At 40.8% G+C, this 20,347-nt stretch overlaps 1 protein-coding gene across 1 annotated transcript in view; it reads left to right on the top strand.

The window, feature by feature from the left end:
- Positions 1 to 18,744, top strand: part of plekha7b (pleckstrin homology domain containing, family A member 7b) — a gene marked incomplete at its 3' end in the record, with an annotated part of 142,727 nt that extends 123,983 nt beyond the window's left edge. The window contains exons 14-29 of the mRNA XM_079497735.1: positions 1,170 to 1,223; positions 2,568 to 2,648; positions 3,570 to 3,638; positions 5,269 to 5,349; positions 5,536 to 5,685; positions 6,351 to 6,452; positions 6,944 to 7,055; positions 7,794 to 7,945; positions 8,726 to 8,920; positions 9,023 to 9,140; positions 9,347 to 9,438; positions 10,241 to 10,483; positions 12,540 to 12,767; positions 14,432 to 14,565; positions 15,254 to 15,402; positions 18,620 to 18,744. Of these exons, the coding sequence (XP_079353861.1) occupies positions 1,170 to 1,223; positions 2,568 to 2,648; positions 3,570 to 3,638; positions 5,269 to 5,349; positions 5,536 to 5,685; positions 6,351 to 6,452; positions 6,944 to 7,055; positions 7,794 to 7,945; positions 8,726 to 8,920; positions 9,023 to 9,140; positions 9,347 to 9,438; positions 10,241 to 10,483; positions 12,540 to 12,767; positions 14,432 to 14,565; positions 15,254 to 15,402; positions 18,620 to 18,744 (2,085 nt within the window). The remainder of the gene's footprint in view (positions 1 to 1,169; positions 1,224 to 2,567; positions 2,649 to 3,569; positions 3,639 to 5,268; positions 5,350 to 5,535; positions 5,686 to 6,350; positions 6,453 to 6,943; positions 7,056 to 7,793; positions 7,946 to 8,725; positions 8,921 to 9,022; positions 9,141 to 9,346; positions 9,439 to 10,240; positions 10,484 to 12,539; positions 12,768 to 14,431; positions 14,566 to 15,253; positions 15,403 to 18,619) is intronic.
- Positions 18,745 to 20,347: the final 1,603 nt, after the last annotated feature.

Raw genomic sequence — 20,347 nt, 5'->3', positions numbered from 1 at the left:
AATATATCTAGAGAGCGGATGAGGAGCGACAGGCCGCCCCCCGCTATTAATTTCAATAGAAGTTGCTCAGTGGCGTTTTGAAGGACCCGGAAGACTGACGAAGTCTTCCAGGTAGTACCCCTCGAGCCCAGCCCGCCTACAGTTCCAGTTTTGACCACTACCGTCGGTGGCTACTCCGCTACTGTTCTGGGGGCTTGGTAACACCTGTTTACCCAACTATTACATGTCAAAATGGCTGCCGTGAAAAGGTCTAACAAGAGAAATGTGTGATAAATGCAACATTTGTCTCTATGGTTCTGGCTCGAGTTCTCTCTTACTTCTCTTACTGTGGGTGAGATGACTGAAATTGCAGCAAAAACACAGACCTAGTCACCAGAGTGAAGCTAACTGGTTAAGACATTAAATACAAATACCTTCTAGCAGTAGTTCTCGAACGTTTTCGTGTCAAGGACCCCAACATTTATATAGCCCATAGCCTATTTGGCTGCGGATCTGTGTCAGGGAACCCCCAGAAGAGAAGTTTCGTCATTGTCATTTATTATTAAACATTTTTTTAACACTCAAAAACTGTCAAAGCTCGCAGCATGGCACTAAGTGAAGCGATGTGAGCTTGTAGATCTGCTATTTTTTAATAGCCAATGCTAAAATCTATAATGAACAATACCTATTTTAAGAGACTCAAATGTTGATCATTGAAACACAGTCTGTTACTCAGATTTGTTTTCCTAGTTGATTAATATGCACTTTTATCAAAGCATGAACAACAAATTTAACAACCCTTGACGAATCCTCCAGGTATGCCTCATCATTTACAGCTTCATTTCATGTTGACTGTTCTTCATTAGGTCTCCTGTTAGCTGACACCTTAGTGAACGCTAGACTGCCTGGCCTCCACACGTATAGTATAGTACAGTACAGTACAGTACAGTACGACAGATCCTCATAACAATCACAATAAAAACCTGTACAAACATACTGACAAAAACTGATTTAAAAAAGCAAGCAATACACTTATAAAAACATCATTGGTTGTAATACAAAAAAAGCAATACAACCATGTGACTACATCACATTAAAAGAAGAATTATAATAAACATGGAATATGAACATGGAACATGGAATGGATAAGATTAGATTAAATAAATTGTCTCTCCACTACTCACTTAAAGGCTGATGACACTTACCTCCAACTGAAGAAGGACCTGGAGTATCTAGATTTGAAGGTGGGCTCACAGAAAATTCATTTCACTTTTTTCCCTCCTCTCCTCTTGTCTGGACTGCTACCTTGATCCCCTGTTTCTCCTTTCACCCACCCTCCCTTGTTTGTCTTTTCTCTGCATACGCTGGTGTCGTTATGGTGTCCTGTGTCGTTATGATGTAAATCAATGATTCTCAACCTTTTTTATTTCAAGGACCCCCAGTTTGATTTGCATTACGGTGTTAATTTAACTTTGAGAGTATACAAATGTACACTCGCAGTTACAGACCCGTAACCATAAGGGCCCATTTGGTTCCTAACTAGCTCTGTTCCATAGCGTTCCTAACTATCACTTATTTAGCTGGGAACTCCCTGGAAACCCTCAAGGACCCCTGGGGGTCCCTGTACTGATTATTGAGAACCAATGATGTAAATGAAACTAACATTTTTGTGATTCTTAACTTATTTCTGTGTTGTTGTTTTTCCCTTCCTTTTGCTCTGCCTGTTTTTCTTTGAAGCATCCAACAGCCCAAACAATTCAAGTGACACTGAATAATATGTTTTCCTTTACTTGCAGATCAGTTTCCTTTACTTGCTGAGTTTCCTTTACTCGCGGAGTTTCCTTTACTCGCTGAGTTTTCTTTACTCGCAGATCAGTTTCCTTTACTCACAGATCAGTTTCCTTTACTCACAGATCAGTTTCCTTTACTCACAGATCAGTTTCCTTTACTCACAGATCAGTTTCCTTTACTCACAGATCAGTTTCCTTTACTCACAGATCAGTTTCCTTTACTCGCAGAGTTTTCTTTACTCTGAGTTTCCTTTACTCGCAGATCAGTTTCCTTTACTCACAGATCAGTTTCCTTTACTCACAGATCAGTTTCCTTTACTCACAGATCAGTTTCCTTTACTCGCAGAGTTTTCTTTACTCTGAGTTTCCTTTACTCGCTGAGTTTCGGTGTCCCGCTGTCAGTGTGTCAGTATATTTGGCAAGTGAACAACAGTGCTGTAGTTTATAATGGAGTATATGGTTTAAAATGAAAGGATGACGATGAGGTTGGATTGAAGTTGGTCCACATGACTATATCTCTGTCATGTGAACTTCCTTGTTACATTCCTTATTCCACCGTTGTTCCAAGTATCATTCTCGAATTACCGCTGTGCTTGAGCAAGATCCTTTTTCTCATTCTAGCTGCCAAACATTTATCTCCAGCAATTTGACGCACATTCGATCCAGATTGATTTGTATGTGTAAATACCATGACACCTTGACTGGCAACCTATATTTTCTTTATTTGGAGTGGAAAGAGGTCATCTGTGTACTGCAGCTATGCCGTGTAACACGTCTCCATTTCCTGTTTCAAACCAGATCCAATGCATTGACCCGATGATCGTTTCAGTGCACAATGTACTAGAATGCACCACTCCACGTTTTGGGTACAGTTGGAACGTAAGGATGGTGTGCATACAAAGTGAAAAAAACAGACTCCACTCCACTCCACTGCAAAATGCAATGCATCCCTGGTCATGTTTGGTGCCAGAGGAGGTTATGTAATGTAATGTTGATGTATGCATACCATGGTTCACTCATGGGGTAATATTGTAATGCAATCATCCCATGTGATGATGGGGACTCTGTATCCCTGCATGTGGGTAACACTCCTGGATGTATTGAATGTTGGTTTGACACATTTAACTCACTTTTTTGTTGGTGCTTCTTAGCGATTACACAAGGGTGCTCTTTAACGAATGCCAGTATTCTGATTATGATACAGCACAAATAACATGCAGTATAAGTCATGTCTGTGCAGATTTAATTCAAACTAAAGCACATCACATACAGCTGTAATCCATGCTTGAGTGCACATTCTAACGTTTAGAAAAAACACAAAAAAAGTCTTCCTTTTTTAACTTCATAGTTGATGAATCATAGTAATAATCCTCCATCGTGGCTCATTTCAAAGGCATGGTTGTTGAACCTGCCATAATTAGCAGCCAGGAAAGAGCAGCTTTGTGGGTTTCACTTAACTGTAGGTCTTTCCTGAAGCTAAAGTTTGCAGCTGCTCTCTCCATCAATATGTTGCACAGCTTCTGCACAAAGTTTCATTATGTTAGCTTATGCATTTCACAGTGTCCACGTGGTGACTTATGTTGTTGTTTTCCCACACATTTTGTCTGTGCTACAGCATCATTGTATCCAGATTCATTCCGCTTGACTTGTAAAGATGTTGTACTGTCTTGCTATTGCCTGAAACATCATGTAATTTTTTTTTAACGTACAGTAAGTGGGAGTTTCACAGCAAGATCAACTTATTGTCCATCTGTTGGTGTTAAAATGTTAATTTTCATTTGTGACTATGGGGCCTTTCAGGTTACTGGACGTGAAAGCTTAAAGGAAAGACCATCACGACCGGTCAAAATAGCAGAAAGTGATGCTGATGTAAGTGAATCATTCCCATCCTCCACAACCCCCAATGAAACAGGCTTATAAGCACCCACTTCATATATCTCTGTTCCTAAAACTGCATCATTTCCTACTCTGTGCAATCCACTACACCGACTACAGAGAGCCGTTTGAGTTTTGTTTATGTTAATTGTGGAAAACAGAGAGCGTGCACGCGTTGCAACACTGGAGATGCACATCCTCACTGCACAGTAAGGGCCTGAGACTATCGACCACAGCTTTTATTTTCAAACCTGCAATTTAAAGGTAATGGGAGTTTTAGATGTTGAGCTGTTATTTCAGTTTGATTTGACTGCTCCATCTTTTCTCATTCTTATTTTTTTTATTTTTTTATTTTTTTGCTGAATAGAATGAATGTGCCGGCTTTTCATCATTAGCATTGTTCCACTTTAACAATTTATAAGTAACTGCAAGTGAATTTGTCTGAACAATGAATATTTCATGCAATTAAAAGCAACAATATAAGGCAGCAAAATAGAAAACAGCTTAATTATTAATTGGACAGAATGATAAATAGAACTGAGGAAAAATACACACTGTGTGAGGAAAAGCGTAAACTAGGCAGTCTTGTGTTGTTTTCACAAACACATAACCCATTTCTGGGAAAACAAATATGTCACTCTCAATAAGCACGGCCTTCTCAAAAAGTGAATTTGAAAATATGGATTTTTGATTATGATTACTTATAATGGGCATTACCCAGTGTTCACCCTCCCGACAGTATAAAGGCCGTCTTTGATATCTCACGCTGAGCGGAGGAGTGCAATTCCTCAGGGCTTTGCGCACAGATGGGTCTTATTGACATGTATACAGACAGTGAAGACTACAGTAGACGATCAATTCATCTGATCTGCCACTGCTGTTAAAGCCCTCTTGTACTTGGTTGCACAAATAGCCAATCTTAAAGTTCACAAAGTTGTAAGCGCTGTGAGCTTGTATATCAGCTATTTTCGATGCGCAACACCGACACGCAACCAAGTATGAATCGGGCCTTATAATACAGCTGAACGGAGACAAGCAGGCAGGGGAGGGGCAGGCCTCTGATCCAGATGTGAACACACACAGGATCAATATAAGTAAATTAATAACCCTTCCACATGAGCTTTTTCATATTTATCACACATTTTGTCATTTTCACCTACAGTAGGCCTATACGTGATAGGTGAATAGGTAAAAAATAATATCACCATGAAACTTCCACAGTTGATTACTTACACAAAGACAATGATTTATTGCATTACACATTTTCTATTTAAATATGCAAATTAGGCATTTTGTAGGAAAATATGCAAAAAATAGAAAATATGAAAAGGCTACTACTGTGGAAGGGTTCTCATATATTAATTTACATACAGTATATTGACAATTTAATATAGGTATGGTTTTGCCCACTCAATTCATAATTAACATCCAATTTTGGAGGTCTGGCTCATGGACTAAAAACTGGTTCTGAACTGAACCGGTTCCCAAACGTGCATATAGATGTAAACGGAGAGAATGAAGGAGATGTGGGCTTCTATGATGCATTATTTTATTCATCAGACCGTTACTTTTCTTCTAAATTGCTCTGCTTTATATTTTGTGTTGGTTTTGCTTTCTGTTATAGGTGAAGTTAAGTCGACTGTGTGAGCAAGACAAGATTTTACAGGAGCTAGAGGCCGGGATACGCAGTTTGAAAGAAGATAAGGTTTCCCTATTTGTATTTATTCATTTGTTTGTTTGTTTGTTTGTTTGTTTGTTTGTGTGTGTGTGTGCGTGCGTGTTTGTTTCTTATGTATTTGAGTGCAGTGCATGTGTGTATTGTGTAATGTATATATCTGCATGTTCTGTGAATGTATCCTATGACAGTGTCTCTCCTCTGTCCTCAACCCAGGACAAGTTGGAGTCGGTGCTGGACGTGTCCCACCAGCAGATGGAGCAGTACCGTGAGCAGCCGGCTCACGCTGAGAAGATCGCCTACCAGCAGAGGCTCTTGCAGGAGGACGTGGTGCACATCCGGGCTGAAATCTCCCAAGTCTCCACAGTAATGCTTGATTTATACATGGTTGTGTCACACATCAAAACGTGACGATTGCCGATCTACAAGCTCACAAGTCAGTCACGATGCAACACGTTGTGAGCTTGTAGACGGATATACTTTTGATGCGCGACACCGCTGCATAGCTATGTATACAATTAAACCTAAGACAGTCTTCAAGGTGCCTACACTTGACCAATGGTCTGCGTTGCTAACACTTCCGGCCGCCACTGCACAATTAAACATAAAAAATAATGTATTAAAAAAAGCTATGACTCCGTTTAAAACAAATAGGAAAAACGACTGCGTTACTCATATTCCAAGAAGTAGGTCGGGGGTGGCTTATTGTCGGTATCAGCCGGTAACACGCGGGAGTCTATCCCCGTTACAGTGCGCTAGACCCCTGGGAGATGGATTGCTGAGGTGGAGCGCCACACCTAACATCAGCTCCCAGTACGACTTGCTGCACCAAGCCGTGCTACTCATTCTCTGAGTTGGAGGTGCTCGGGATCGAACCCATGAACTTGTGGTCCAAAGGCGAGAGCTCTACCGACTGAGCTACCCGGACACAATATTCCAAAGTTTCTCACAAAACACGCTAATACAGTATGTGCTAATATGGACAATAATATGGCATAGGGGGATCAATTATTGTGGCTGTGTTTGTGCAGGAGATGGAGAATGCATGGAATGAGTACAACCGGCTGGAGAGAGATGTAGACTGGTTGAGGTCAGCCTTGCAGGGTCAAATGAACCGCAGTGGTCACTCTCAGGTCTGTGCCACAACGACCACCATAAACAGCATGGGTACATAGGCTACTGTAGCCACACAAGCAACACGCACATACACACAGAGGCAGAGGCATTTGAAATAGTCCCTGGAGACTGGAGAAAAGAAATCTGGGAAAGTGATCTATGTTTGTGTACGATAATAATACCACCACCATACTGTAGGTCTTGAGCTAATACATTTCATATAATAATATAATCTAGTTCCTATAGTATGCAATATTAGTATGATATGAGCATAGATAAAACAGAATAAAACTTAAAAAAACAAAAAAACGTGTGTGTGTGTGTGTGTGTGTGTGTGTGTGTGTGTGTGTGTGTGTGTGTGTGTGTGTGTGTGTGTGTGTGTGTGTGTGTGTGTGTGTGTGTGTGTGTGTGTGTGTGTGTGTGTGTGTGTGTGTGTGTGTGTGTGTGTGTGTGTGTGTGTGTGTGTGTGTGTGCGCGTGTGTGTGTGCGCGTGTGCGCGCATGTGCAGCAGGAGAAGATCCAAATCAGAAAAGAACTGTGGAGGATCGAGGATGTACTCGCAGGCCTCAGTTCCAGTAAAGCCAACTACAGAGTCACTATCTCCTCTGTGACCAACCCAGGTGAGAAGAGTGACCAGCTTGCTCCTACCCACACACACTGGAAGGCTGGCAGAGGTAGAGATAAGCTATGTTTGTACATGTACTTATTTCACCTTTCCTTCTCTTTCCAATACTTAACTTTTCTATGCTAGCATAGCATTATTCCAAAAATGTGTTTTGCAAAAATCCACCTGTTGGTGGCGCTATAACAGGCCAATGTGAAAAGGGTGGGATATATTCCTCAGCTTAGTAGGAAAGTCTGTGAAAGATTTCACGTAAATTGCACGCTGCGTTCATGATTTGAGGCTTTTTGTTCAAAACGGGCCAATCCTGCAAACTTTGAAAGCCAATGTTAGCCAATTAGGATGGAATATGAAATATCGGACAGATCCGGCTTGAACACATGAAGAGATAGTGTGTTACAATTTGCGGGATTTTTGGACAGAATCTGGAGGAGTAATATAAAATAAATTATATTACCCGGTCGATGCAAAATTTTGCATCGACCGGGTTAACGATGCCGGAGATTAGCTGTACACAGACAGACGGACACACACACACACACGGGGACACACACACGGATGGAGTGCAAAACATACTATCTTCCCATGCCTTCGGCCAGGTGGAGACAATAAAGTATCAATTAGGATATTAATTGCCTTCCCTTCCATTCCCTTTGGTTAAATGCAAGACTACCAATTCTAGTATGTGTGCATGATTGTACGTATTCAAAGTGTGTCACATGCTGTATCTCCCTAGAGAGGAAACTTGTGCCTTCAGTCTCGGTGTCGTCAGTGCCTTCTCTGCCTGGAAGCCCTGTGTCTGCTTTGGATATGAGGCTGTCCCAGCAGCAGCAGCACAGCCCGCACCTCAGCCCCACCAGCCAACCCATCACCACTGGGCCTACATGGGTGAGTCACTGTGTTCACACAGGCTCTGTGAGCAGAGGTAATCTTTTGTCGGGGTGAAACAGTTATCGATTTAACTGATTAAATCAAAATTAAGCGATGATAAATAATTTTATTAAATTATTGAATAATAATCCATCCCTATTTTTGCATGGCATTAAAGGCAAAAGAGTTCTGAAATAGTGAAAATAGCAGATCTACAAGCTCACAGCAATTTTCACAATTTTTGGATGACACTGTGCGACAGTAAAATTGGGCTTAAGGGGGTTAATCAATTTGATGATATTTGTATATTTAAAAATGTTCTTGTAAAAACAAGAATGAAGAATTGCCAGCTGCAGGAGCTGCAAGCTCTTGTTTATGAACATCTATAATCAGTTTGTTTACCACAGCCTCTGCTCAGCTCACGGCTTCACGTTGCGGCGTTCAGAGTATATATTTTATGCCGTTCAGACTATTGGTTTTATGGGTAAGTCTCCCATTGGCTTAGAGGCAGCCAACCATGGAAAACGTGTCCACTACGGTCGCTACTAGAGGTACGTGTAAATGTTGTCCAGCCGCTTTTCAAGCAGCTGGCAAAAAAACATGCTTCTCAATTAATCAAAAAAGTAATCGTTAGAATAATCTGTAAAGAAATAACCGATAGTTGCAGCCCTAATGTTTTAGGACGAAGACTTGCATGTAAAATGCATCAGCTCATACGTGGTAACACTAAAAACACTGAGCGCCAGCTGCACCGTCCTCTTGGTATTCAGTTATTCTGATTAGCTGTTGTTTATGCAGGGGGAAGAGGACGCCCCTCCGAGACCACCCCTACCTCAGCTCTACAGTCCTGATGAGCACCCCCCTGCTGTGCCTCCCCTGCCACGGGAGACCACCGTGATACGCCATACCTCTGTACGCGGCCTCAAGCGCCAGTCTGACGAGCGCAAGCGAGACAGAGAGATAGTAGGACAGTACACCAACGGCGACAGCAAGGTGATTTTCTTTGCGTAACCCGCGTGCCTGTTTGGATGTGTGTGGTTGGCGTACCACTGCCATGCGTCTGTTTGTAAGCTCGCCGTGTGCATCTTTCTCCAGGTGGAATTGAGGCCCTTTCTTAGTGAGCCTGAGCTTCTGGGATTCCGAGACAGCTCCAGTCCCATGGGGACAGCAGCGCTAGGACATGAAGGAGGTTGGCAGACGTTACCCACTAGAGGTGAGAGGGTGATGGCTCAAATTAAATTGAATTAGCTCCAGTCGGTTTGTTAACTAAAGAGAATTCTCAAGTAAAGATCTTTTGTTATTGTATTTAATCAGTCATACTTGCAAGTTGCAACAATGTGAAAGGCTCCCACCCAGGCTCCTTTAGCTGTGGTGCCAAGGCTGGGATGGGTGTTTTCATGTGTGCTGGCGTTCCCTCAGGGCTGAATGGCTCCTCGTCCAGGCTAAATCAGTCTACAAACATCTCTTCATATGTGACCCTCCGCAGAGCGACGTCTGCTGGCGGCCTGAAGGTGAGCTTGAATTAAGATGAAAGAATCAAAGGGCAAAAAGAGGATCAAGAGATGATCTAGTCCTACGTTATAATCAACGGAGACATAGCATAAATGTAGTAGATAGAAGTTAAAATGGATGTCCAAATATACCTTAACCCATTTAGACCGGGAACCCCTATTCGTTGTTATACCATTCAATCCGGGTACCGCTTTTAGTAACATTTTTGTTGCTATATACATACCGGTAGCAACATATTTATTTTTGTTTTTCAGAAAACGTTTTTTAGAATCGGCATCGGGTCTAAATGGTTTAAAACATCTGGTCGGCCTACCACTGTAAAGCCTATAACTTTTTTAAAGCTTTTAATATTCTGTGCATTTTCCAAAGGAATATCCAAAGTTGTTCTAAATTGATTAGCCAATACCTTTAATCAATGCTCTTTGTGGTGAGATTGGACATTTCTTTTCTTTTTAGTTTTCTTATAAAGCTCTTTTGTTCATAGAGTTGAGATGTGACATTTATAAAGATTGTTACGGCCATTTTGCCAAAGTGGACAACAAACTCAGGCAGTCACTCCCACACAACATTAGCCAAAACACTCTCAAGCATCCAGCGACAGATCGTAAATTACAGTGAACATTGGCAGGCATATTGTGAGTAAATGGAAGTAAGTTTGAATATCACTGAGTGTAAGTTCCCTCATAATCATAACCTCTATTGCAACTTTCACTCTTGCCCCCTCCCTCCAGTGGGTGTGGGTCTTGTCTCTATGTCCTTAATGCAAGAAATATCTCCCTCTCTCCTTCCTCCTCCTCGCAGGAGAAACCAAAGAGTGCCTTGGAGCGTCTGTACTCTGGGGACGCAGCGCAGCAGCAGCAGCAGCAGCAACAGCTCAGGGGGAAGATGAGTGCCGATGAGCAGCTAGAGAGGATGAAGAGGCATCAGAAGGCCCTCGTCCGCCAGCGAAAACGCACCCTGAGTCAAGGAGAGCGCCACGCCTCTTCGTCGTCCCAGGGCTCATCCTCCCCTTCTTCTCGCCCAGTTTCAGCTGACCTGGGATCAGTACGTTACTAAAGCAATGTCACATGACGTCACACTGTAATGTATGAGGGCAAGCAAACCATCCATGGGGATCTAGTAAGGCGTGCACTTAATTCATATCACGAGATACTTTGTTTACCTGTTCCCGGCAGTTGACTTGATAGAGCATATGAAATAAGGCAATGAGCTGAGAGACATGGCATGGTTGTTGTGTGTGTGGCTCTACCTGTACTGATGGGTTTCCTAATAAAATCTGGGCTAAATATCATCTGGATATCATTTCCTATACTGTATTTGCTATATTTCCTACCATATTTTGCAAAAGGAAAAACAGGAAGTTGCAAAGGTTGCACCAAAACTAACATCGGAACGCAGCAATGTCTTCAAATATTCTAATTACAGAGATTAAGCGTCGCAGTGTGAACAAACATGCCAGATTTGCCACATGCCAGATTTTTAAATGACATGTTTTGGGTGATTTAGTAGTAATTGATTTGGTTTAATTACTTTCTGCACCAGAATGCATTGTAGGTTACGTAATAGAGCTCATCGGCAAAACTAAAGTGAAGCTGTCGATTGGTTTTTGGTCAAAGGTGATAAAGATAGGAAAATGAGATCCAGGTCAAATTTCCCATTCATATTTAGAGACATTGAATAAAACCTGTTATCAATGCATCACAAGCTATAATACTTTGAATATCATTAGAAAAAGGTGGAATACATACAAATATCATGTATTGTTTAACACATCATTAACAAATTAATTTCTATGGTATACAATGTATCATTCATTGGTGTTTTTATATTTTTGTTTTATTAGTTTACTGTTTATTCTACCTCCTACTGTTTCATCGGTCATACCTACTAACCTCTGTCTCTGTGGTCTTCATTCTCACAGCATGTAAATGAATTACTATCCACCTTCAATTCTCTTTTCCTCTTTCACTGTCAATATAGGAGTGTTCCCTGCCAAAGCCCATTTGTCCAGTAGTTCAGATACTAATGTTTTCTTAAATGTTAGTACTGTCACTAAAAAGGCCTCATTGTGGTATACTCTCTGACAGCATTACAATGTATTACACTAGTGTACTGTATGTTAGTTATTTGCTAACACACACACACACACACACACACACACACACACACACACCATAAATGCAAGGACATACAGTACTGTACTACTTACTGTAACTTTATGCTGACATTCACATAGTGAACAACATTACTGTATTTAAGAGTGGTCTCTGCTATCACTCTGCAGTTTTTGTCAAAATGAATTATAAGACAATGTATATTAAACTACATTAATTTACATTCATTGCATTTATTTAATATATTAAGATGTAAAGTGATGACAGTGTTTACTGAGCTTTTGTTGATCTAATATTAGCTCATCATCATCAAGACCTCCTTGTTTTCTACTTGTAGAGGTTTGCCAATGAGAAATAAAATCTTTTCTAATGAATACATTCTTGCCATGTTTTCCTTCATTGCATATACGTATATATATATATATATATTACACACAAAGTATATATAGTACATTATAGGGATTTTCCTGCAATGTTATATTTTGTGAAGTATGCACAATCTGGGCCTAAGCATGTTCTCTGTGTGAGAACATCAACCACTTCCCTTGTACTCTTTCCCACTATCATTATATCTTCTTTATCATTGCACAAGATGATAATGTGGAGCATGCTGTGATCTACAAGCTTTTGATGTGGTATCAGTCTCTTTGCTGTATTTCCATGCATGCTCTCTCTCTCTCTGTGTCTTTCTCCCCTCCTTATCTCTCTCCAGCTTTATCACTCAAGCACACATTCATTCATACATACAGTATACCCTGAAGCCTGTTTTAATATGCTCAGGTACAGTATGATAATTGACAACTGCTGTATGCGATATAGTGGGAGTGCTTATTCATATGGAATAATATGGAGCAAAGGGTGACTTGTGAAGGCAAGTGAATTAAAGTCTCTCCATAGTAAGTTCTTCTTCAACGGAATTATTTGATGACAACAACCTGTCATTTGATCTCACATTGGTGTTCTTGTGCTTGCATTGCTTTGTACAGTGGAGGCGAGAGCAGGAGTTTGACTTGCAGCTGCTTGAGCGAGCTGTACAAGGTGAGGAGGCGCAGTTTGTTAGGAGCGTCCAGGGAGAGGAGAGACCTGCAGAAGTCTATGAAAAACCACGCTCATATTCTGATGAATGGCTGACTTACTACTCCACGGCCACCACCCCTCCCACCCGCGAGGTCGACCTTGAACCACTGGAATATGACCTCGACCTCAGTAAAGAGGTACAATAGTCAATAAATTATCATTGTCCAAAGAAAGAGATTCAGTGAAGCTGAATCGCTGAATCACCTCACCCTTAACAAAGATTATGAACATTATACCACCACAGTTAGTTCTGACCTTGTATTGGAATGTTGAGAGGCATTCTAATATCTCACAGTATAGCACGCACCCTTGTGTGTTGACTAGTATTGCTTAAATTAGGACTTATTGTCTCCACCAGGCCGAAGGCATGGGGAGAGAGTATGTTTTGCACTCCGTCCGTGTGTCCGTCCTTCCTTCCGTCCGTCTGTGTACAGCTAATCTCCGGCACCGTTAACCCGGTCGATGCCAAACTTTGCACACACACTCCCTGGATGCCAACGATGAACCTCTGCCCCACATTTTCCAGAACGGCCTGTTATAGCGCCACCATGAGGCAGCTTTTCACATTTTTTACCTAAAACTGCACCGATCTGCGTGAAACGTTGCATGCACACTCCCTAGAGGCCAAGGACAAACCTTTGACCTGCATTTTCCGCATCTGCCTTTTATAGCGCCACCAGGAGGCCGACTTTTGTAAAACAAATTTTTTGATATTACTCCTCCAGATTCTGTCCAAAAATCTCACAAATCGTTACACAGTATCTCTATGGTCATGTGCTCAAGTCGGATCTGTCTGATATTTCATATTCCATCCTAATTGGCTATAATTGGCTTTCACAGTTTGCAAGATTTCCCCGTTTTGAACAATAGCCTCAAATCATGAACGCAGCATGCAATTTACGTGAAATCTTTCACACATTTTCTTACTAGGCTGAGGAATATATCCCACCCTTTTCACATTGGCCTGTTATAGCGCCACCAACAGGTTGATTTTTGCAAAACACATTTTTGGAACAAAATGCCTCAAATCATCCAATTGCCATCAAAGGCGTATGAAGAAATGGCAATCGGTACACATGATCTCTGTAGTCATGTGATCAAGACGAGTCTGTTGGATTTCTCAGATTGTACACTGATTGGCTAAGATTGCCTTCCAAAGTTTTCAGGAGTGGCCCGTTTTGTACAAAATGCTGCACATGTCCTGCTCATCCAGAATTCTATCCTCAGAGATGCTATGAGTGATCTGGCTCTGCATTTCCTCAACAAAATGAAGTCATTTTTTGCAAAAACAAATAAAAAAAAACATCCTCCTAAACATTTTGCCAAACATCACACACACTCCTATCCTCCTGGTGGAGACCTGTGCCCGGAAGGGCACTTTTTCTAGTTTTGATTGTTTTTTGTATGATTGACTGCTCATTTCATACTCACTATTCATTACAGAATGCTTCCAATTAATGCCAATATCTCATGAGCACAGAATCTGGTAAAAGGATATGCACATCCCCACAGTTTTTAAAAATGGTGCTGGACGCAAAGAAATGATCAAATGAAGAAAATAATTGAATGTCCGCATACGATATATTCTGGTAACACATTCATTGTAACTTGTATTGCAAATTGGACCAATGTCATATAACATTAACAGACCATTTTGGTATGCATCAAAATATACTGTATGGTACGAACACAATGCAGTACAATACAATTAAAATGAACTAAACCTCATACATAGTAGGTTTCATATAGCAGTACACTCTTGTATATAAAAACAATGAACACTCAGGATTGTACTGTGCAGTTGTCCAAGCCTCCGAAGGTGTTGATCCCAGAGCGCTATGTGGACTCGGAGCCCGAGGAACCACTCAGTCCTCAGGAGCTGGAGGAGCGCCATCGCAAGGTGGAGCGGATCAAGAACATCCTCGCCAAGTCCAGGTAAAAACAACCACAGTGTGTTCCAATGGATTTGAATGTAGTTATTATTTAGTGACAAGCTCTTGTCAATACTTTTCATTTGTTCAATATTTATAAAAACCCACACAGACACACTTATCCACTTTCACTTAAACAATAATTACGTCTTGTGAGCTTTAGATAGCTAGGTTATTTTCGCAACATTTTCGTGACACTGTTATACGTAGTAGGGCATTAAAGCTGCTATAAGCAATAATATGTCAAAATATTATTGACCTTTTTACAGCCAGCAATGGGTAGATAGCTCCCAAAAAGAATTTAGTCTCTGTGACACATCTAGGGGCCGCAATCTACATTCAAAGATGTTCCTAGAAGCTTTGTCATTTGTCGAAAAAATCCTGGTCGCAGTGACTAACCAATCAGGAAGCAGACAGGCAAATCGACCAATGACAAAGCTTCTAGGAAAATCTTTGAATGCAGATTGCGGCCCCTAGATATGTCAGAGACTGAATCTGTCTGAATACCAAAAAAATAAAAATGTCATTACATTTTGACAAATTATTGCTTATAGCAAACATAAAAAGCTGAAATATGGAGCTATGCTGTTTCTGCCCGACAGCGACGATGATGTTTCATGTCCACAATGCAATGCAGAAGTAAGTAGTCAAGAATACAGCCGGGATGTTCCCTTCTTGTTGTTTGGTGACAGTGTGCAGAACCTCACAGCTCCTCTGTCTGTGGACAAGCCAGAGGTGGGACTGCTGTCGTTAGACTCGGCTCTGCAGGAGCAAGAGAGGATCATCACCATGTCTTATGCTTTGGCCTCTGAGGCCTCCCTCAAGAGCAAGCAGGTTGCAGGTAGATACATGCGCGCACGCACGCACGCACGCACGCACGCACGCACGCACGCACGCACGCACGCACGCACACACACACACACACACACACACACACACACACACATTTTCTATCTGTCCATCATACCTTTCTACCATTTCTACTCTCTCTATCTCTGTCTCTCTGTCTCCCTCCCTGTCAGTGAAGCCAGACAACATTAAAGTCTGAAGGTTTCTTTATGTTACATCTTGTGTATAGAGTAAAAATTGTATCTGGTTCCTCAGACAATACATAGCTCAAAACATGTGGGTTCATGTGGTTAAGGTGCTGGGAAGGTACTGTGTACAACTTTCTGTGAAACTCAGATATAATGTACTGAAATAACCCTTGAATTACTTTCCAATCATGCCATATTAATGCCAAGTATTATTAATATGCATTTTACTTAGTTCTGAGGTATTCCATCTTTGTTTGGCAACCCCCTCCCCCCCATCCTACAGAAACACTTTCAGAAATAATCACATATAGCACCTGAAAAAATTATAATACCAGCACCTGATAAAAATTAAAATACCACCACTGACAGTATATGTAATCTCCTCCCGGCATCACATTGACAGCCTTTGGTTGAAGAGGGGGTTCATGGGAAGCTGCCTTTCAAGAATACTGCTGGAGAGATGAGAACGGAATAGGTAGTGAGCCGTGCCATCAGGTTGTTCATTTCTAAATAACTGAACATTATTCCTTATTAGGGAAAATCGTATGAACCAAGATGGTCCCTAATTGCAATCCATGTAGAGTCTTTCAGATGGGGGTGGAATCTCTTGATGAGACCATTTTTGTGTGCTGATCAATGACCCAGTCAAACTATGTTCCCTGCATTCCAGAGCTGCTTCTTTGAACGTACTCTAAAAACCTGCATAAAAAGAACCCCTCTGCTCACTTCTCATCTCTTTCATATTCTGCAGCAGGCAAGTTCATTTTTACAGTAAGAATACAAGATCTTCAGACAAGTCTTTTTTTTTTCTCTCTCTCTCTCTTGCTCTCTCTCTTGCACACACATGAATGTGAACACACACACACACACACAAACGCACACTCAGACACACACACGAACGCACACTCAGACACACACACACACATGCACACACGCACACACACACACACACACACACACACACACACACACACACACACACACACACACACACACACACACACACACACACACACACGCACACATGCACACACACACACACACACACACCTCTGTCAGACACAGTAACACTCAGAACATGATCTGTCAGTATGTGAGGTAGCTTAATATGCACAGTGAAGCAGAGTCAACAATTATAACATTATTTCTAGCACAGAGAAATGTCAGAGAGTATAAATTGTGGCAACTTGTCAGCAGAGTCTGACTCTGAAAAGATCATTTTCCAAGAGTTGATGCCAACATTAAATTGCCAAAGATGGACATTTGGATTGCATATATTTGCATGATTTTTATTTATTTAGATGTTTAGTAGCAGTTTATTTTTAACAGCCTTAAAGAAAGAATATTTTAACATGAAGATATTTTAAAACATTTAGTGCAGGAAAACAAAATCACAATTTTTGTGATCAATTTAACGCACATTCCCCTACCTACAGTTTCTTGTTGCTGAGCCAAACCGTAAAGCACAATACCAGTTCAAGAAAGGACGGCTTGCAACACTGTCCGTACAATACATTTAGGCAACATTTCAGTCCGTAACAGATCTTCTTAAGGTTAAAAAACCAACCAATCAATCAATGAATCAATTAATTCATCATGTTTTACCTTGAGCACGACTCAAATAAATTGAGTTGCACCACTCAGTTCACACAGGTGTGATTCTTTCTTTTGAATGAATATGTGTGAATATACAGAAAACTTAGGTCAGTATTTAGAAGGCGTTTTTAGAATCGGCCTCAGTCCTAAATGCTTGAGAGTGTACAACTAAAATGGGTCCATTTGGTTCCTTTTGTACACTTTCAGAGTTATAAATGGACAAATTAACACTGAGGATTTTACTTTGCAGTACCAACTGGTAGGTTAAACTTCCGTTGCATATCATGGAAATCTGTTCTCAACTAAAATAGTCCGAAATCTTTAAAGGCCAACTCATGTTGAATGAGATTAGATTCTATCTATCCATCCATTTTTAGGTTTCAAAGTAGTTCAACTGATTATTGCTAGTAATAATTAATAATGTTGATCACAGAAAAGGTGAGTAAACAAATTGTGCATTTTCAAAGCTTCAGTGACCTTTACAGCTTTAATAAACTCATATAGAAATAGGCTTATGCATAGTATACTGTATGTTTTTAAGGTGCTAAAATAACACCCAGATTCGTTTTTTTCTTCTTCTTTTTTCTGGCACCTATTAGTCATATGTCAGGAATCAGGATGTATATTTTATTAACTTGTTTCCACAATTCCTTTTCAAAATGGTTGCTTTTGCGGTTGGTTCATAAATATATGTTTTAAATTAAAATATTAAATGTTTCTATCATTACTATTTTATTGTAAAAGCTCCCCAGTTATGAATTGCTCCACAAGAATAATGTCATTATTACAGATGTAATTGAGTCACCATCATTTTTGTTTCCAAGGAAGTGCCTCTGTCACCCAACCAATTTTGGCTGTAATGCTGGCTGCATTATGCTATTAATAGCCCAGCTGTAGGAATGGAAGAATAATAGATTGGTGTGATTTAATTGATGAATTTAAGTTAAATGTATCATTTTGTTGTCCACAAACCTGTTAGAAGGCTTTGGTCAGCATAATTCATCATTGAACTAAACTTGGATCTTGTGAAATTTTATGAAGTGATTTTTTTCAGTCTCCATTCCTGTGCATGAACACTGCCATGTTTACATTCTGGAAGGTCTCTCTGTCTCTTCATAAAGTTTTTCCAGGAAAGAATTACAATACCCCAGTGACTCTTGGACACGATTAACACTTTTTTGGACAACAATGGAGTTCTGTGACTTCCAGTTATGAGCTATATTTGGTTTTTACAAAACAACGTACAATAAGAGAAATATGTATCTAATTAGAGCCAGCCTTATCCTGTAATTATGTTACGTTTAGGCACGCGTTTGTTGCACACTTCCTTGGATCTACTGTAACCTACAATACTGTGCCTCTTCTTTGACTAATATTGACAATGCAATTTCTTCCCTGTGTTCTTCTTCATCTCCTCCTCTGTAGTCCCACTGCAGGCTAACCTCCCCTCTCCTCCTCCCCCACCCCCGCCCCCACCTCCTCCTCTCCCCCCTGTATCAGGGGTGCCTCCCCCTCCCCTAAGCAACGGATTTCACTACACATTTGTCTAATCAGAGACACAAAGTAAGGCCTAGCCGCATGTTTACGGTGCTAATGTGATCGGGGCTTCGCTAATTCTCTCTTAACAAGGGACTTGTGTGTGCTTTGCACTTCATTGCATGCCTACTGCTCTGTTGTGATTGTAAAATATACACACCTCATCTAGGATAGTAAAGACCCCCCTCCACTCCCATTATAATCAACAACAGAGACATCTGCAGGCAGTTTGTTCATCCCACTGCGATAATTGTGCGCACCCACCCCCCAACACTGCCAAAATATTTATGGTTGGTTAAGACAGGAACAAGCTAAAACAAACAGCACTAGTTGTAGCATTGTGTATAATTAACAACAAAAGAGTGAGACAACTTTTGCTTTAGCGCCTTGACAGTTGAGCAGACAGCTGCTTTACACAGCACATACCATCTGTGGTCTGGTAGCAGTACCGTGTCACTGCTGTGATTGTACACACACACACAGTACACACTGCTTTGTATTACCTCTGTATTCATAATGTAACATCCAGAAGACAGTACTAGTTGTTTGTAGGCAGTTTTTTTTACATTATGACCACAAAACATCCATAAACGTCTTGGCACAGTAGATTGAGCACTCTCTCTGTTTGTGATGTCATAGTATAGGTGTGGCAACTAGTTATTTTTAAATAATATGCTTATTTTATAATATGACAGTGGCGTTTGTCGAAAGTATTCGAGTTACAAGCTCACCGCTTGCTGGCAGTTGGCGAGCAACATCATCATTGAAATCTAGGCTTATACTGTCTTCAGGATCATGATGCTCCATAACTGTGACTGGAGTTCATACATATGCATGCATTTGACTGCATTTGATGTGTTTTTCTTCCCTTTCCACTTTTTCTTCTCTTCAAATCTTTGTTCTGTGACTGTTTTATCTCATGTTCAGCTCTGCTGTCAGTGTATTCATTTTTTGTTTCACGCTTTTATACAGTTAAGTTATTTATCTATCAAAAACGGTGGACTTCTATAACCTTGTGATTTGAAGTTGCACTGCAGCTGATGTTGCATATAGATACAGTGTATTTACTGTATGCGACTATATTCTGCCCAAATACATTTGGCTCCCTGAGACCAATGTGCCAAAAGATAATGGGCCTGTTCAACCAATTTAATATCCAAAGCAATACCAACATTACACCACAATATTAAAGAGGGAAGTCCAAATACTAACACGATCATTCTGTAAGTGCACATATATTTTGGAGTGTGATGCTGTATTCACACATGTGGCGACAAGCAACAGGTTACAACTAAGTAATTTTTCAATGAAAGACAGCAACATGAAGCTCTTGACCGACACTTGTCGCTGTGTGATGGGTGTGAGGTGCTACAAATCAAAGTTGAGCTGGCATCAACTTTTTTCAGTGCTCCAGTGATGCAGTGAAGCATCAATCACATGTTTTTGTTTGACCATTTTCCCTTCTGTTTCCCCATTCTGTAAACCTGCCGATAACCTGTTCCCTGTTCAATGCCAACTCGTCAGACAGTGTGTACAGTAGTAGCTGGCCATGCTTGTCCATTTTGTAGCTTTGTTGCTGCTTGAGTGAACACAGCATTAGTGTTCTGATATTTATTC

The sequence above is a fragment of the Electrona antarctica genome (assembly GCF_951216825.1).
Source record: "Electrona antarctica genome assembly, chromosome: 3".
Classification (NCBI taxonomy): Eukaryota; Metazoa; Chordata; class Actinopteri; order Myctophiformes; family Myctophidae; genus Electrona; species Electrona antarctica.
This window is presented reverse-complemented; position numbering and strand designations above follow the sequence as displayed.